Here is a 19862-nt window from a genome sequence, read left to right on the forward strand (position 1 = left end):
AAGTGAAAATTTAAATTAATACAAAGTTAATAGCATTATATTTCACCCAGAAAGATAAATCAAGAAATGTATAATAAATTCTGAAATTTGGAATTAAAATTTTTTGTTAGACAGCTGTGAACAGGCATTAAATAAATACCCCAGCTTTCTTTTTTTTGTCATCTCTTCTGGTTCTTTGAATTTCTAGCAGAATTTTACTAGAATAACTCTTCTTGCTTGTTTTATATATATAATATATGGCTATCATTCAAATGACTTAACAATTCATTTATTGTACTTCTATTCATTCTTTTGGCAATATAATTCTTTTAGTGATTTTAGTTCTTCAATCAGAGCTTTATTCTGATTTTCAAGAACAGCTACTCTGTTTTCCAAGCATTTGATGTACTCTTTCTTTTTCCGCCTGCATTCTTTAGCTGCTTCTCTGTAAAGAAAAAAAATATCTTAATTAACACTTCATTTGTTATGTGTGTGTTTATTATTACCAGAATTACCCATAAAAGTGCAAATATTTTTGTGTATCGTAGTTGGCATTGTATCAGCTCTTCATAACAACAGGAACAAAACCGGTTAACATTTCAAGTTGGCCTACTAATGTCATGTACCATGGCATTTTAAAAGTGCCTTGTGATATGTGAGATACTTTCTTGGTATGAACTGTTGCCTAAAAATTCACGGTTTCTGATATATATTTATTGAGAGTGTAATACAAATGGCACTTTTTTTTTTTTAAAATAATTTCTAAAGATTGGTGACTATATATATAATAATTTTTTTTTTGTTAATGTTCAGCTATTCTCCATCATATCTGTTACAGTCAGTTTTACTTTTCACTTGACTATTCTTATTTGGGACCCTTATTCAGGCCCCAGTAAGAGCAGATAAGATAATCTGCTGAAAACCTGTTGGATTAACTCAAGACTTGAGGGAATCTGCAAGACTGGGGGGGGGGGTTATCAGCTTGGCCTGCACTTGTAGATAGAAGGAGTCTCTTTTGTAGAGATGATAATCATTTGAACAATATGGTGTAAGGATTTTTGCAAATCTGCATTTATCTGATGACATGGGTCAAAGTAATCCTTGCACTCACTTCAAGAATTCTTGTGTGTTGCCGCAACAGCTGATGTTGACAGGATGTTCTGATTGTAGCAACATTTCAAATAAGCAGGATGTGAAAGATAGGAAACAAGCTTAAATAACTTCAAGGGGTGTGTCAAGGCAGTAAAGTATAGAAGAAAACTTAGTCTTCACTGTGTCTACAGTAATGTCTCAGTGCCTCTGTAGCCTGGTGAGCAGGAGCAGCAGTGCGTAGTACACGCTTCTTGATTAGACCGGGGTTCGAGCCCATGCCCACCAAATATGGAGGATGTGGAAAGGTCGGGAATGACCACCGCATATCCTCCCCGGAGAAATATGGCCTTAGTTGCTAACGCTCCTAAAAACCAAATAACGAACATAATGTCATGAGTGTTGTCAACAAAATGGCTGAAGTTTGAATACCTGGCTAGAAAAATAATGCCGATGTAATAGGACTAACAGAAACGTGGTATAACACCTGAAAATCGGAGATGATGAGTTTAATTATGGCATATATAATGTATATAGGGAAGACAGAAGGAGTGATGATATCACTCTTCATATCAAAAGCAGCCTGAGCATGAAAAGCACCTTTGCCGAATCTCAACTTAAATCTGAACAGAACAGAATCTGTGTGGTGAGAATTAGTTGGAAGCAAAGGAACAATGATAGTAGGAGTAATCTACAGACCAGAAGATTGTGAAGAATATGACAAGAGCATTTATGGGCAAGCAAGCATGAATGTCTTATTATGGGTGACTTCAATATGCCCCAGATTGATTGGAATAAGCAAGAGGGACACTCACCTTGGGGAAAAATTTTTCTAAATAAATGATGATTATTATTTGTACCAGAATGTCACAGATAATACCAAGGGTGAGAATATTCTTGACCTCATCATTAGTCACAAATTAGATGACATCAAAGGACTTAAAATACAGGAACCACTGGCAGGTAGTGATCAAGCATTCATCAGATGGAAGATAAATAAAGAAATTGCAATAGTTAAAGGTAAAGGAACGGATTTTAATTTCAGAAGAGAGATTTTCATAGTTTAAGGTGCTATATGGCATCTATTAATTGGATGGATTGCAGAGTAAGGACCAATACACTTGAATTATGAAATACCTTTAAAACAAAAATCACAGACGCCATGAATGCTTACATACCATTAGGAAAATATAAGGATGCCAGTCAAACAGAGCAGAAAAAGATAGCATGGGATAGTTAGAGAGCGGTGAAAAGTACTCAAGCCTACAACAGCTACAAGTTGATTTGTAATACTACCACAGGATTGGCTGAGAAAACAAAAAAGGGGGGACAAGGAATTTTTCATGTATGTGAATACAAGGTAGGAAAAAGCGAATCAGATTGGACCCTTATGCACTGGGTGTGGGAAAGCCTTAGACAACCCAGCTGATGTTGCAGATGAATTGAACTGAACAGGTACTATGCATCTGTCGTTACTGAAGAAAGACCCTTCACATCGAGAAGAGGCTGTGCAAGTGAGGCAGAGTCATATGAAATTGTCGATTTTGAAATTATAGATGACTATTTATTAGAAAATATTTCGAGCATAAAGGCAGGTAAGGCTTCTGGAGTTGATGGCATATACCCAGTAATTTTGATGGAGGCCGCCAGGGAGTGTATTGTACCAATAAAGTTAATTATGAGGATATCTTTGGACTCAGGAGAGATTCCTTTGGATTGGAGAAATGTCAGCATATCACCAATGCAAGTTGGTAACGGAATAAAATTATCATGATAACATTATGTCATCAGGAAGACTGTACAACAGGTTAAATATTGCTAGTGTCTTGTAAATATAAACTGTTAAATACTTGTTTATTTTGTGATTAGTGCATGGTTTGCACCTGTTTGTACTATGGAACTGTAAAATGTTATAATAGTTTCTCCTCAGATTGAGGATGGTGCTGGCAAGTTGTCAGCAGAATTAAATTATCACGATAACATTATGTCATCAAGAAGATTGTATAACAGGTTACAGACTGCTTTTTTGGTTCAAGAATATTGCTAGTGTCTTTTAAATATAAACTGATAAATACTTGTTTATTTTGTGATTAGTGCATGCACTGTACTATGGAATTGTAAATATGTTATAATAGTTTCTCCTCAGTGTTTGATTGAGGATGTTTCTGGCAAGTTGTCAGCAGAATTAAATCATTATGATAACATTGTTTATTTTATTGGTACTGGTTACACTTGATAATTATAAAGGTTAAATTTAAAAAAACATTATTTTATCCTCAGTCAAATTCTCTATGTAAATGTTCAGCCTTCTGATAAATGGAGGGCTTGCTGCCAACAAATTGTCAGCTTGAATTTGCTGTTCTTGAAGTTCTGTTTTGTTAATGTGTATAACCACAAATTATGTTGTAAATAAGTTCAAGGTGATAGTTCACCCAGGTTTGGTGACTGTCGGGTTGACAGTTGTATTTTGTATAATGATTGATAACTTGTGTTAAATTGTTGCTAGGTGGTAACTCATTCATTTATAGTTGAGAGTTTGAATACATCTAAATGCTAATTGAGTTAACTTATTAATTGATTGAGCTGTATTTTGATTAGTTATATGTTTGTTTTTATGAGCAGTAACAGATCCCACTGGTGACCTAAATTCTATATTCTGTTATTCTTGATTCTTCATTTTCAGGGAATGCCTTCTACTTTCATCTTCTTGCTTTCTATCCACTTTCCTTCCCCTTCATATCCCACACTATTTCCTCTGTATATCCCACTTCCTTTCCTTAAATACCATGGGTCTCCCAAGCTTGCCTGATAGTCCCAGTAAGTCTTTCCCTGGTGGTTGAACCTGGCTGCCTCCACATGGTTTGGGATGGGAGTCAGGGGACAGGGTGTCCCCTGCCTCCTGACTGCAAAATTGTGTTGGCACTCAACACAACCTACACATACATTTAACACATACACACATGCCAGCCTTGGCGCTTTGCCTTGTCAGTTGCATCTGCGGTTATAGGGGAAATCCTGGAGACTGCCATACAAACACAAATACCTTGAATATCACCAATACATCTTATAAACAATGATTAAGAGTGCAGTCGAGGAACATTTAGATAGATATGGCGTTCTTAATAATACACAACACGCTTTTGTTAAGGGAAAATCATGTTTAACTAACAGTAAGCTATTTTTCACAATTACTCCTGAGTTGGACGTAGGGAACAATTTTGACAAGTGTATTTGGATTTTAGCAAGGCATTTTATTCAGTTCCTCATGAGAGGTTATTGTATAAGCTGGTACAGGTTGGGATTACTGGAAAAATTTAAGATGGGTTGCGGGGTGGCTGCAGAGCAGATGGTTGTGATTAATGGATGTTCTTCAAACCAGTGTAAATTCAGAAGTGGGTTCCCCGAAGAATTTGTATCACTTGTATATTGTGTATCACTGTTGTTTCTTATTTTCATAAATGACATTGATGACAGGATAGAAGGCTTGATGTAAAAACTTGGCAGATAACGTAAAGATTGGTAGAGTAGTTAATGATCAGTACCAAGCAGCCATCCTTCAGGATGACTTGAACAGGCTGCAATAGTCAGAAATGTGGAAGCTTTGTTTTAATGCAGCAAAATGCAAGGTCTTACACTTGGGAAATAGCAACCCCAAAATAAATTATACACTTGTAGAGGTTGAATTAAAATCAGTGGCAACGTAAAAGGATCTGGGAGTTATAATACGGATAGATATGAAGTTTTCTGAGCAGTATAAAGAGACAGCCAGGAAAGCCCACAGTGTCTTATTGATGATTTATCGAACATTATCCTTTAGAGATATGGGGGTCGTAGTCCCATTGTATAAGGCAATTTTAAGACCACATCTGATAAAAGACATTGAACTTCTAGAAAGGGTCCAGAGATGGGCAACTCGCATGGCAAAATTGGAAAATGGGTGACCATATGAGGAAAGGCTCAGTATATGTGGGCTACAGAGCTTGGCAACCAGGCACCTCAGAGGTGCCTTGATTGAGGTTTATAAGGCTCTGAGAGGGGTTAGTGAAATGAACAAAGGCAGAATTTTCATTGTTATAGAGAATTCCAGAATTTGGATGGCATAAATCCTCCTAGATTGCAGGAAGTTTTCTTTTAGCCAGCAAGTCATTGATAGCTGGAGCAGTTTACATCCACAGGTAGTTGAGACTGACAATTTGAATAAATTCAAAGGTCAACTATACTAGTCAACTATTCCAGTTGGGATGAGTAGATAAGAAAATTTGCATTTTCTTATCTACTCATCCCCCTCCTCTCCAGCTAGTGCAGCAAAAGCCTGTGGCTTCCTTGCACTATGTCGCTATTACTATTACAACCAAGCCATTATTTCCCCATTTTCTTTTTGGTAATGTTGGAGGTTTGTTCAGCTGAATAATAAGATGCATTTTTGATTATTATAACATTTTATGGCAGGTTATGTAAAAGTTCCTTGATTGTCCATTTTTGAAAAATAAATGATTTCATATGGTTGTAATAATCTTACATAGTAACATTTGCTTTATTGATCAAATCAGAATTATGAATAAACTTTATTTTTCTGCCTGGAACATAAAACAATAAGTCTTCTAGATGCATTTCCTGGTTCACTGACTCCTGAAATATCTTCAGCTTGCCAACATTTTCTGCATGTAAAATCCCAGTTTCATCAATGTAAACAATAGATCTCTTTTCATTTTTTATTTGTTTCATTTTCCATAATTACTTTATTTTCCTTCTCTTAAATATAACATTTATTTCCTTCCATTAAAACTTTTCTTCTGTTTTGTAATTTCTTCCAACAGAATCTCATCTCATGAAGAATTTATATTTAAAGTTTCTCTCTTTACCAATTAAAATTTATTTTCTGTTTTACTGGGATTAATTTAGATGTAGTTGTAACTTTTTTATCATAAAAATAAAAATTCTGGATTGTTCACCTTATGACATATCTCAATCAAATTGGTTCAGATAATAACTTGTATAAGTTTTTTTAACATTTTGTGGATGATAAAGAAACATGGTGAGCATTCACCTTTTACTCAACTTCAAATTCTTTTCATGAATTATTGTGAAAATCCTGTTGCTACACTAGCATGCTTTGTTGCTTACTCAGTTTATTATTTAATGCTTCCTTATCAAGATGTTCAAATAATGTTGAATACAATTTTCTTACCTTGGCTACATACAGATTTCTTTTTTCTTTCTCTCTTTGACATGCAGATGCCAGTTCATTTGCATATTTTTATAATGCCATGTGCACAGAATAATGCATAAGACTGCAAACTTAAAGCTTGCTTTTTTTTTTTTTTTTTTTTTTTTGTTTAGTTGTTGGCGCATCAGCTTCTGTGGCCATAATGCACCTCCCAAAATTTTTGCATTTTACTCTGATCCAAGCCCGAGGCAGGATTCGAACCTGCGACCTTTGGTTTGCCAGGCAGGCACTTTACCCATCTGGCTAGCCCGGTCGGCATTAAAGCTTGCACTATGATGCAACTCCTCTTACTACACAAATGAAATAATCTTGGCATATTGCCAGCAATAGGATAATCTGATGTAGGCAAGCGTTATAATCATTAACTATATTTAGAAGCCCTACAGGCTTGAACACGGGCCTTGGCCTACTCAAATGCATATGCTGCTGCACTCCACTTGCCTAACCTGCTACACTGGGCCTGGTAATGGCCACAATTTGATCTGTGATATGCCACTTCACTGGAGGCTAGACTGCTGAGCCTGGCATGGTCTTCATCTCTGAAGGTCACAGCTTCAACCTGAAAGCTCCCAAAATTCTTAGCAGAAGGAAAATCATAAGAGGAGGGGAGAGACTTCATTGAGGCCCTAAAAGATTGCTCCAATCCATCCAACATAAATAGAAATAGTAGTAATGGCAAATAATGCAAGAAAGCAGCTTATATAGCATCAGCAAAAAAAAAAAAAAAAAAAAACTTACACAGTTCACCCATACATACCCTTAGCCTGTTCCAATAATCAACCATCCGCTGACTGAAGGCAAACTTTCTGTACATTTGTCCTGCAACCAACCTTCAACTTGAATTTATGCCCCCTCATGTGTGTAATCTCAGCAAGTGGAAGAATGCCATTAACATTCAGCTTACTCAATCCATTCAAGGCTTTAAACACGAGATGATGCAATTTGCAGAACTGAAGCCTAAATGAATCATAGCAATTACTCAGTTGTGAGTAACCTGTGTGGCAAGGTACCTATTAGCAGTGCCAATATGTCTGCTACTTTTCAGGTTCCAAGATGACTGCTTCATTGTTTACAATATGGCAGTTCGTTAAATTGATGCTATGGGAGATACAAATTTGTATACTTCTGTTGAGTTAACAAATACAATTTTAATTCATGGTGAGGTTCATAATAATTCTGTACACAGCTGTGTCAATAATTTCTGATTCAACAAGTACCAAATTGTAACATTTCTTGCTATGGAGAGGTGACTTGGAGAAATAGGTACACCAAAACCATTATGAGTATATGCTGATAAGGGAAGATTTTTGACGAAATGCAATTAAAGAGCAAATGATTCACGCTGTACAAGAATTGTTGCCACAATATATAAATAAATGCAGAAATTTGTTTCAGTGGTTCATTTTGCAATGTACATAAGATCCTCAATTTTTAAGCCATGTTCTGATTATAGGTAAATCATGTTTTACAATTAATAGAATCCTCAATTCTTAAAAACACTCATACCTAGGCCAAAGAAAAATCAACCTATGATTGTGAGTATTCATCATGAACATACCCTTTCCTGTAATGTTTGGTGTGGTGTTTTAGGGGCAGCCTTATTAATCCTTATTTTTTTTTTCAGCAAGGCTTTCAGGAATGGCATACCTACATTTTCTGTGGAATAATTTGTGGGAGCAATTGGAAAACATGGCCAATGAAAATCAGTAGAGGATGTGGATGGATCACTGACCCACTTTTTCCTGTGATGTTTCTGGCTTTTCAAGTGTGGAGTACAATAATCAATCGATTGGTCATAATGGCCACCACACTCACTTGAACTCGCACCATTTCTATAGATGTGAGGTCAAGTGATATATTATCATACAAGACAAAACTGAGAAATCACATTTTGGAAGATGCTGAAACCATTCAGAACAGGCCTGAAATGATAAAACATGCTAAAGAATTGTGCTGAATGTTGTATTAAACAAAATGGCTGTCACTTTGAATGGCTTCTTTCGATATTTTCCTATTAGAAGTTTATTTTGATTTCTTTTTATGTTTTGTAATGTACGATTAATGTTTAATATGACTAATGATTTAATATCTTGGAAATAAAGATTTGAGGTGCATTTATAAGACTTTTTTTTTTTTTTCTTATTTTAGCTATAGAATATGCTCCCACATTTAAATACACTGTATAATTGGCAGTGGACATTACTACATTTTCTGATCATATTCATGTCAACAAATTGTGGTACTAAGATATCACTTGTTCAGAGAGAAAGCCAAGTTATTTTTAATATTATTAAATATAATTGTTGGATGAGGCACAGAAGAGAAATGTTTCAGTCACTCAGTCACAGGATTTGATACCCAATAATCCACCGGTGGGTCACTCCAATAGGTAGTTATTTTGTAATAAATAAAAAATTAAAAAATCTTTACCTCCTGTGCCTCTTACATAAACTAAAACATTAGCATTAGTAGAGGCATATGATGTAAGAGAGCAAGCTTATGCAGCATCAGCAAAAAAAAAAAAAAAAAAAACACACACTCCCATTTTACCCCTCCGTTCGTTCAAAATACCTGTCCAGCTGAGCTTTAAATTTATTTACGTTATCAACTTCCACAACAAGGGATGGAAGTCTGTTCCACCAACCAACTACTCGCTGGCTAAAGGCAAATTTCTACACATCTATCCTACATCTGTCTTTCCTCAGTTTGAATTTATGCTCTCTCAGGTGATTATTCTGAGCAAGAGGAAGAATCCCATTGGCATTGAGCATGCTCAAACCATTCAAGGCTTTATAAACCTCTATCAGATCACCTTGCCGGTGCCTAGTCTCCAGACACTGTAATTTGCAAAATTTAAGCCTTTCTTCGTAAGAGCAACCCTTTGTTCCATTCACCAGTCTTGTTGTGCCCTTCTCTGTACTCGTTCCAGCAGCTATACATCCTTCTTGAAATAAGGCCTCCAGACCTGTATACAGTACTCAAGGTGTGGCCTGACCATTGCCTTATACAAGGGAATAATCACCTCCTTATCCCTGCTAGAAAAATTCCTGTATATCATTGACAAGACACCATGAGCTACTCTTGCAGCCCGTCTGCACTGTTCAGAAAACTTCATATCTGCCTGCACAACTACCCCCAGGTCCTTTTCATTCTCTACCACTGTCAGTGTAGTACCACAGAGTTGATTCGTTGCTCTGGGGTTGCTCTTTCCCATATGTAGTACTTTACATTTGTCAATGTTAATCTTCATTTTCCACCTCTCAGCCCATCTGCTCAACCTTTCCAGATCCTGTTGCAGCAGCAAAGTGTCAGTAGTGTTCTTGACAACCCTGCCAACCTTCGCATAGTCTGCAAACTTGGACATTAAAGCTTGATATACCATCATCAATATCATTTATAAATATAGAAAACAACAATGGACGCAACACTGAACCCTGAGGGACTCCACTAATAACATTAGTCCACGATGAGCAGTGTCCATTGATTACCACTCTCTGTCTTCTCCCCCTCAACCATCCCTTCATCCATAGCAGCAATTTGCCTCCAATGCCACACTGCTCCAATTTGTGCAGCAGCCTTCCATGTGCAACAGCATCAAAAGCCTTTCTAAGATCCAAATATATAATATCAAAGTTATTCCCTCCATCCAGTTCTTTTGTGACTACATCATAGTATTGAATCAAATTGGTCAGGCAAGACTTTCCCTTAACAAAACCATGTTGTGTCCGAACTGTAACTGAAGTCTTGTCTAGATGATCCTGCAGTGCTTCTTTTACCAGTGCCTCCATTAATTTTCCTGGAACAGAAGTTAAACTCATAGGTCTATAATTACTTGTGTCAGCCTTTGGTCCTCCTTTGTGAATTGGGGTCACATCTCCACTTTATGGGTACCTCCCCTGAGTCCAAAGACGCTCTCATAATTATGGCTAAGGGTTTGCTTACTTCCTTTGCTGCCTCCTTTAATATAACTGGATAGATCCCCATCCACCCTGGGTGCCTTTTTTTTATGTTTATCCTCAACAATTTCTCCTCCACTTTCCTCTCAGTTATTACAAAATAATCTAGCTCACTGCAGAGTTTACTTCACTTTTGGCATTCCCCTTCCTGAATAACTCCTCATATGTGAATGTAGATGCAAAATACTTATTAATTTGTTAGCCACCTGAGCAGGATTCTCAACTGTTGAACCATCAATATCCAGTGGACCAATCTGATTCATCCCTTTCCTTCTAGAGTTTACATAGGTAAAGAACTCTTTTCTGTTTTTCTTTGCATCCTTTGCCAAGTATTTCTCATAATCTGTCTTTGCCTGCCTAATCTCCTTTGTGACTTGGTTACAGACCAGCTTATATCTATCATAGACGTCCATGTCACCCATTAATTTATATGTATCCCATGCATTTTTCTTCTCTACCATATGTCTCATTGGCACCTCCGTAGTGAGGTGGGCAGGAGCGGCAGTGCGTAGCACACGCTTCTTGATTTGACTGGGGTTCGAGCCCATGACCACCAAATACGGAGGATGAGGAAAGGTCAGGGAATGACCACCGTATATCCTCGGAGCAATATGGCCTTAGTTGCTAATGCTCCTAAAAAAAAATGTCTCATTAGTTCATCTGACATCCATTTAGCCCTAAACCGCGAACAATATTTCTTAGTTGGTATGTAAAGCCTAGTAGCTTCCAAGATAAGTTATTTTAATGCTTCTCATTTTGAATTTGCTGTTGGTAACATCATCATCATCAGTTGGTCCCACTATATAGAATTTAAATACGGTCTCAGACCATCGTAGTCGCCTTTAAGAAAGCAAAAACCCTTCCCTTTACCCCTGATGGTAGTTACCTCTTTGAGTAAATCCCACTTCAGCACACTGTAATCACTGCCACCTAGTGGTTCCTTTATCTGCAGATTCTTAATACATGAAGAATCACTACTGATAATCAGATCAAGTGTATTACTCCCTCTAGTTGCCTCCCGAACGCCGCCTCCGTAGCCAGGTGGGCAGGAGCAGCAATGTGTAGCACATGCTTCTTGATTAGACTGGGGTTCGGAGCCCGTGACCACTAAATACGGAGAATGCGGAAAGGTCAGAGAATGACCACCGCACATCCCCGGAGCAATATGGCCTTAGCTGCTAATGCACCTAAAAACCAAATAACACACAAACAAACAACAATTAACCTAAAAATCCACAAAAGCCTTGCTAGTGTATGAGTGACCAACCCACAAATTCCAGTCAATATCTGGGAAATTAAAATCCCCCATTTGAAGGCTCTCTGATTTACTAGCCCACTCTATTTCCCTGTACAGTTTCTTATTATACTCATCAGAGTCATTAGGTCTATAGCACACTCCTACTCTCAATTTTGATCTCCCAATGCTTATGTCACACCAAACTGACTCGACACTGCACTGTCCAGCGATGTCGACTGGTTTCACTTCCTTGGATTTATGTGTTTCTTAACTAATATCATAACCCTTCCTATCCTTTCTATACACATTGTGCTCCCCAAATTCCAGTTCTGCATTCCTTATATCTGTATGACACCGCGTCTATGATATCCCAACAATATCTGCCTTTGATGTTTTGAGCAATACCTCAAATTCATCAAATTTATTTGCCAAACTCCTAGCATTGGTGTACACGCAAGTATACATGCACATGTTACTATTCTTATCTACCCTAACACAACCCATGTGTTTACTTGTACTGCAATGACTCCCAGCAGTCTTTGAAATACCCTGCATCTTATTTTCCAGGCTGCTGCTCATTCCAATAGAAGCAGTGCACGAATCACTTTCACCTCTGCCAGTGGCTACTGTTAATCTATTAGTCATTGTATTCCCCCAAGCTAGCAGTTTTCCGACCCACTGCCACAATAGCATCAGCAAGTATTCTTGCACCCTTTCTATTTAAGTGTATCCCATTCCTGTAGAAGCATTCTCTCCTGTTAACAAGTACAGACCAGACTGAGAAAAATTCTATTCCTTGAGCCTTGCACAATCTTTCCTGTAACTTGTCTGTAAGTTGTAAGATGGGAGTGTGATAAAATAACTTTTTATTTAGACATCAGTAAAGTAGGAAAAAGAATATATCATAGCACTTGGTGTTCTACAGTTGGGCATGTTAGTCTTTTTTTTTTTAACATTACAGTGCAATTAGCATGGCATTACATATCAGGGAAAATTTTATTAATTGAAAATTAGTTGCAATAATTAAATGAAATAGACAATCTTTGGCCACAGCTCTCAAAATTATGAGACACATCAAAACTATTAGACATCAGATTTAAATATTTATAAAAAAAAAAAAAAAAAAAACCACAGTACAACTTTCAAAAATTACATAAAGAAATAAATAAATTTTTTATTTATATTCTAGGATGACCATATGGTCAGAGGAATTCACAAGATGGATAGAATACAAAAGCATTGTAACATATATATATATAATAGCAGTAGTCAGGCAAGCTTGAACCACAGTCACTCAAAGCATGTTCACTTGTACCTGCATGCTTGACCACTCAGCTACAATGAGAAACAGCCAGTCTCCTCTCTCAGTTACTTTTACTATAAAAGAGCAGCTTTTTAATCGCTATCAGAACTGAACTGAAATATATCAATAATGTTCCTTCAACTAGCTATACAACCAATAACACACCCTCCTCACAGTAAACATGGCCTTTCAAAATACACACATCAAAATTTTACTTGATTTCATTTGACTTCCAGAGCTGTAATGTAGGATTATAACTTGCACTGACTGGCAATAACACTCAATGCAAGATTATCATGAAACAAAAAGAAATTGTGGAAACATGAGCATAAGTATTAGTATTAGCATTGGCCATATGGTGCAAGTATTAGTATTGGCCATATGGTGCAAGGAGGCCTAAGGCTTATGCTGCACCAGCCGAAAAAAAAAAAAAAAAGTAGTAAAATAATAATAATAAAATAGAATAAATAAATAATAAAAGAAAAGGAAATAAGACAACCTATACATTTCCCTCCTCCCATAGGTAACTATCCAGCTGACCTCTGAATTTCCCCAAACTGTCAGTCAGCACTCTACCACACATGGTAGGTAATTTATTCCAGTAATTTATAACTCGCTGGCTAAATTAAAACTTCCTGCAATCCAGTCTAAACATCATTCCCCCCCCCCCCTAACTTGAATTTATGGCCCCTAGTTCTAGAATCATTTATAACCATGAAAATACCATCCTTATTCATTTTACTTTTGCCTCTCAGAGCCTTAAATACCTAAATCAAGTCTCCTCTAAGGTGCCTAGTTTTCAAGCTGTGCAACCTACATATTCGAAGTCTATCCTCATGAAGACGCCCTTTTGCCAATCTTACCAGGCAAGTTACTCATCTTTGGACCATCTTTTTTTAGGTGCAGTCTCAACACCTGAACACAGTGTTCCAAGTGTGGTCTAACAATAGCCTTATATAATGAGATCATGACATCCTTATCTCTACTAGAAAATGTTCGATAAATCATCGATAGGACACCATGGAGCCTTCCTTGCAACCTCTCTACAATGCTCGAAGAACTTCATGTCTGACCGTATCATAACTCCCAAGTCATTTTCTTGCACTGCTGACTTTAGTTCTATTCCACCAAGTGTATAAGTTATTTTGGGGTTGCATTTTAAGACCATTTTTCTGAATTAAAGCATAGCTGCCATTGTTCTGATCATCCCTTCAATATCACTCTGAAGAAACTGTTTGGTGGGGATCGTTAACTACTCTACTTATCTTTACATCATCAGCAAATTTAGACATACGCCCTCTATCCCTTCACTGATGTCATTTAAGAAAATCAAAAACAACAGTGGTCCCAATACGATCCTTGGGGAACCCCACTTTTTACATTAACCAATCTGAAGAATAATCATTTATCACAACCTTCTGCCACCTGCCCAGAAGCCATCCTACTGTCCATCTAAGGATTTTCCCTGTGATTCCAACCTGTTGTGGCTGATAAAGTTGCAGCTCATGTAGGACTGAGTCAAACACTTTGCTGAAATCTAAATAAACAATGTCGAAATTATTCCCTAATTCCAGCTCATGAGTGACCCTGTCAAAATAGCTAGACAGATTTGTTAAATACAATTTTTCCTTCACAAAACCATGCTGTGTATCCTTCAGAATTCCATTTCTATCTAAATGATCCTGAATTCCACCCTTGACCATTGACTCTGATTTTCCCTACAACTGAAGTTAAACAGACCGGTCAGTAATTTCCCACTATACTCTTAGAACTGCCTTTATGTATTGGCACTTTTCCAATCCAACAGAATCTCTCCTGAGTCTAGTGATGCTCTCATAATTAGCCTTAATGACTCAATATACTCCCTTCCTTAAAATTTTAGGGTATATGCCATCAACCCCAGGAGCCTTACACGCTTGTAGGCTCGAAAGTTTTTTCATTAAATAATCAAGTGAAATTTCAATATCATTAATTACATATTTTTCAATTTCACTCCCATAATTTCCCAGTGACATATAGGGTTTTTCTTCTGTAAATATCGTTGCAAAGTAACTGTTGAGTTCATTTGCAACATCAGCCGGAGTATCTAATACTATCTACAACCATTACATAAGGGTTCGATCTGATTTGTCCTTCTCTTTGAATTTATACATGTGAAGAATTCCTTATCCCCACATTTTGCTCTCTTTGCCAGCAATTTCTCATAATCTGCCATTGTCAGCCTAACCTTTCTTGTGGCACTATTACAGATCAATTTGTAGCTGTTATAGGCTTCAGTACTTTTTATTGCTCTAACTTTTCCATGCCGTCTTTTTCTGCTCAAGTAATCTGGCAACGTCATTATTCATCCAACTTGGAATCCTCCTCCTTGAGTATTTTTTTAATGGTATATACACACATTCAAGGCTTCTATGATTAATGTTTTAAAAGTATACGAGGGTGGCTCAATAAATAATCGCCCTGATCTAGCTGCAGAGGTGCTAGCCTGTTGAATCCTGGCAGAGGTTTTAGTCCTTCTCTATATAGCCACCGTGCAGATTTACATGTTTTTCCCATCAATGGATGCGGCTACAGATACCGTTTTTGTAGAAGTGAGGTTTGTTGGAGAAATGAGTGTCTCGTCATCAGGGAAGTGGATTCCCAGAAGAAATTATTTGAGGGAAGGAAACAAGAAGTCCGATGGTATAAGATCGGGTGAGTAGGCTGGATGGGGTGGGGCAGTATTTCATATCCACAAGTGGCCTCTTGTGTTGTTGCAATTTCAGAAGTGTGAACTGGGGTATTGTCTTGAAACATTCTGACACCTTTGGATAGCCTGCCACACCTACATGTTTTGATTTTCTCCCGTAATTTTGTGAGTAAGTTGGCATAATAGGCACCTGTAATTGTTCTACCTTTCAGCAGGTAATCAGTTATTATTACGCCTTTCTCAATCCCAAAACACTGTCAGTAAGACCTGTCCTGCTGGCGCTTGGACCCTTGCCTTCTTGGGGACTTTCAGGGTCAAAATGGTGTATCCAACTTTCATCCTGAGTGATTAGACAAGAGAAAACGTCTTCCCATGTTTTTTTGGCACAGGGCTAAAAACTCTTGTGATTTCTGTTGTCAGTCAGCCTTCTGAAAATCAGTCGATAATCGGGGAATCCATCTTCCACTCAATTTTCGTAAATGGAGTTGGTCATCACAACAGAGCCCACACTAATCTTCACCACCTGGGACAATTCACGCAGAGATATCTGGCGATCTCCCATGATTAACGACTCCACTTTTCTGATCATGATGTCATCAGTGGCTGAATGGGGACGACCTGGAATTGGCTCAGATTCTACCGATGTTCGACCACACCTAAACTGTCTATGCCAGTGTTTCACAATGCCATAGGATGGGGCTTCATCCTTATATACAGCAGTCATCTCCTTGTGGATTTCTTTAGGAGATGTCCCCTACAAGAACAGATACCGGATTACAGCTCTGGCTTCAACTTTGTCCATGATGCTACTTTGTCACACGTTCAGCTCTGTAAGATGTTATTTTGTTATTTTGGTTTTTAGGAGCATTAGCAACTAAGGCCATATTGCTCCGGTGCAGTGGTCATTCCCTGACCTTTCTGCATCCTCCGTATTTGGTGGTGACGGGCTCGAGCCCCGGTCTAATCAAGAAGCGTGTGCTACGCACTGCTGCTCCTTCCTACCTGGCTACGGAGACGCTCTAGCTCTGTAAGAGAAAAACAAATTAAGATGTAGGGCTGAAACTTTACACCTTTAGTACAGAGATATGTATGATGCTACACACAAAATATCATGACTCCGCGATATGTGGAAGTAGGTGAGGGCGATAATTTATTGAACAACCCTCGTACCATAATTCAATAGTATTTGCTCTCTGTGAGATATCTACTCAGTTAATAGAGACCATGTAGCACCTTCAGCCATTGTAATTTCCCTTCCTGAAATTATAACCCATTCCTTTTCCTTTAACTACCGCTACATTTCTCTTCACCCACTGTAAAACTCCGTGATGACTTCCTGCTACTGGTTCCTGTACTGTCAGCCCTATTATGGCATCTGGTTCATGGGTGAATCAGGTATAGAATATTCTTCTCTAGTACTTTCCCTGACATATTAATACAAATAACAATTATCTAGTTGATTTAAAAAATATTGTCCCCCATGTAGAGTTTCCTTCCCATTTGCCCCAATCAATTAGAGGCAAATTAAAATTGCCCATAATAAGACATTTGTGCTTACTGGCCCATTCCATTTGCATGTAGAGGCTCTCATCATAATCTTCACAATCACCTGGCCTGTAGATTACATCCACTCTCGTTATACCCTTGCTTCCAACTATCTCAGACCATACAGATTTTATACTAGCATATGAAACGTCCAAATCCAGGAAATCTTTCGTTGCACTCAGGCTGCTTTTCATAAGAAGTATGACCCCATCACCCCTTCTACCTGCCCTATTCTTCCTAAATACATCGTACACACCGTATTGAAACTCATCATCCCCTATTTCTGGGTGGCACCAGGTTTCCGTAAGCCATATTATGTCAACATTACTTGTCCTAACCAGCAGTTCGAATTCACTCATTTTACGACACGTTTGACATTACTGTATAAAAAATTAAGACTTAAGTGTTCTTATATAATTAACTACCCTGACACACCCATTGAAGTTATTTAAGCTTACTTCCCTGGCATTATCTATCTGCTCATTTGAAACGTTTCTGCCTGCATTTTGCTAATATGATCCATTGCAGTAACAAACAAGAACTCTTGAGGAATATTCAAGCATTGCTTTGACCAATACCATCAGATAAATGCATATCCTTGTCCCCCAAACTAGCAGTTTCACTTAACCCTTAAGGTATCCTCAATAATACTGGCAAAAACCCTTGCATCACCTTTGTCTAAATGTATCCTGTCTCTATATACAAAACAGATTCTTTCTACCTACAAGTGCAGCCAAGCTGATAAAAATTTCCCCCCAAAAGCCTTGCAGAGTTCTTCATGTCTTGAGTTAATTCACAAGGCTTTCAGCATATAATCCCTCCAATCATGCCTGGGCAAAATTGCAGACACAGACATTCTGACCTAACTCGCAGCATTTCTTCTGCATGGTCCTATATTTGTCTAACAATTTTTCAGACCATGCGTGTTTAATACCATTAGTCCCCACATAAATAATAATATTCTCTTTACCCCCCCCTTAAAATCTGACAATGTTAGTGACATCATTAATTGTTGCACAAAAAATATTTCCTGCTTCCCTGACAATGGAGTCTCCTAATAGAACTAAGTTCTTTTGAACCAGAGCATTTTGCACTTGGTTATTCTGTTCTGGGCCCCGAATCGGGAGTGCATCACTTAGTAGGTTACTAGAGTCTTGAGTTCCTGATGAGCTCCCAGTTACATTTTTTTCTGAGGGCAAGTGCCCGTTTTTTCAGTGACTCAAATTTTTCTAGCAATGCACCAAATTTTAACTTTAGATCAGTACACTCTGTACAATGGTGACAAAGAAAAGAATTGATGAGCTATGATTATTCAAATGAAAATAACACTTGAATAATCATAGTGTTATTTACAAAATAACAGTCTACAATAAGACTACCTGATCACTGGAAACTTGCCAGAGGCCAAAAAATATATATATATATATCAACAAATTGTCAACTTTTATTGACATAAATCTCATGTGATTATGTACTTTTGCTTTTCCTCGTGGAAAAGCAAAAGTACTTAGTCACATAACATCGGAGAAAGGTTGGGAAGTTTGTATTTCCATGGAAATCCAACAAGGCATGCCTTTCAGAAAGCCACACTATGGAGAGAGAGAAAAAAAAAAGATCCAGCTACAGCTCTTGTTGCATCTATGTGGCCAAGTAGAGTAAATAAGTAGAACACACTGGTGCATTTGTGACAGTGTTATAATGGTTCTTTAGAGATTTAACAGACACGCAGTTTTCAAACTTTTGAATAATTTCAAGTTTTTGTTTTATTGAAAGAACAACTCTTGTGTTTGCCCATGATTTTCGCGATTTCTAAACAAAAAAATACTGACATCCCTGACATAAATAATGAAACAAAATTTGTCCTTTTGTGGTGCAATGAAACACAACAATTGACACGACTTACTAAAACAAACTAAACATTTGCATTACGATGCGACTTACTAAAACAAACTAAACATTTGCATTATGATGCGACTTACTAAACAAACTAAACTAAAGATAATACATTGGTTTGCAAAACTTAAGGACCAACACTATTTCTTTACTTAAGGTACTCTTTACTGATGAGAGTAGATTCAGTCTCAGCAGCGATTCTGGACGTCAGCTAATCTGGCGAGATGTTGGCACACGGTATCACCCTGCAAACATCACTGAAAGGGATTGATATGATGGTTGAAGTGTTCTCGTCTGGGGAGGCGTTATCTTGGATGGATGTACACAACTCCAGATACTGAAAGGCAGTACTGTAACCGGTGCATGCTACTGTACTGAGGTAATCCTTCCCCATGTGCGTCTGTTCCAAGTTGCCATTGGCCCCGAGTTTGTGTTTATGGTTGATAACACACTGCAACTGTTGATATGCTTTTGGAAAGTGAGGACATTGTTCATATGGATTGGCCTGCCTGTTTCGCCGATCTAAATCCTATTGAACACATATGGGATGCTCTGGGGAGACGCCTAGCAGCACGTCCACACCCACCAGAAAATGTTCATCAGCTGAAGATGGTGCTGACAGAGGAATGGATGATGTTACCACAAGAACTTATCAAACAACATTGTTCTAAGTATGGACAGGCAGTGCAAAGCCTGCATCGATATAAGGGGTGGCTATATCTCCTACTGAGGATCACCTCTTCCCTTTGTTCTATTTTTGGCAGTGATGCATCTGTATCATGGCGGCCAGTGCTATGTTGCCATTTTTGAATAAAGTCCCTCTGTACCGTTTTGTTTCCGTTGTTGTGTCGGTTTTGTTTCCTTCATCATTTCTGTACCTCACGAGGTTCCTTTGGTATGCTTTTCCCAAAACCAGGCCATCCTATGAGAAGCTATAAGTGAAA

At 37.9% G+C, this 19862-nt stretch overlaps 1 protein-coding gene across 4 annotated transcripts in view; it reads right to left on the reverse strand.

Annotated features, from left to right (window-relative positions):
- Window positions 1-279: 279 nt before the first annotated feature.
- Window positions 280-19862, reverse strand: part of LOC150079340 (cyclic AMP-dependent transcription factor ATF-1-like) — a 190484-nt gene continuing 170901 nt past the window's right edge. For all 4 annotated transcript variants that reach the window (XM_090382634.1, XM_090382635.1, XM_090382636.1 and 1 more), the window contains one exon: window positions 280-424. In XM_090382634.1, coding sequence (XP_090238760.1) covers window positions 280-424 — 145 coding nt within the window. The remainder of the gene's footprint in view (window positions 425-19862) is intronic.

The sequence above is a fragment of the Mastigoproctus giganteus genome, chromosome 10, assembly GCF_048544385.1.
Source record: "Mastigoproctus giganteus isolate SK-2022 chromosome 10, ASM4854438v1, whole genome shotgun sequence".
Lineage (NCBI taxonomy): Eukaryota > Metazoa > Arthropoda > Arachnida > Uropygi > Thelyphonidae > Mastigoproctus > Mastigoproctus giganteus.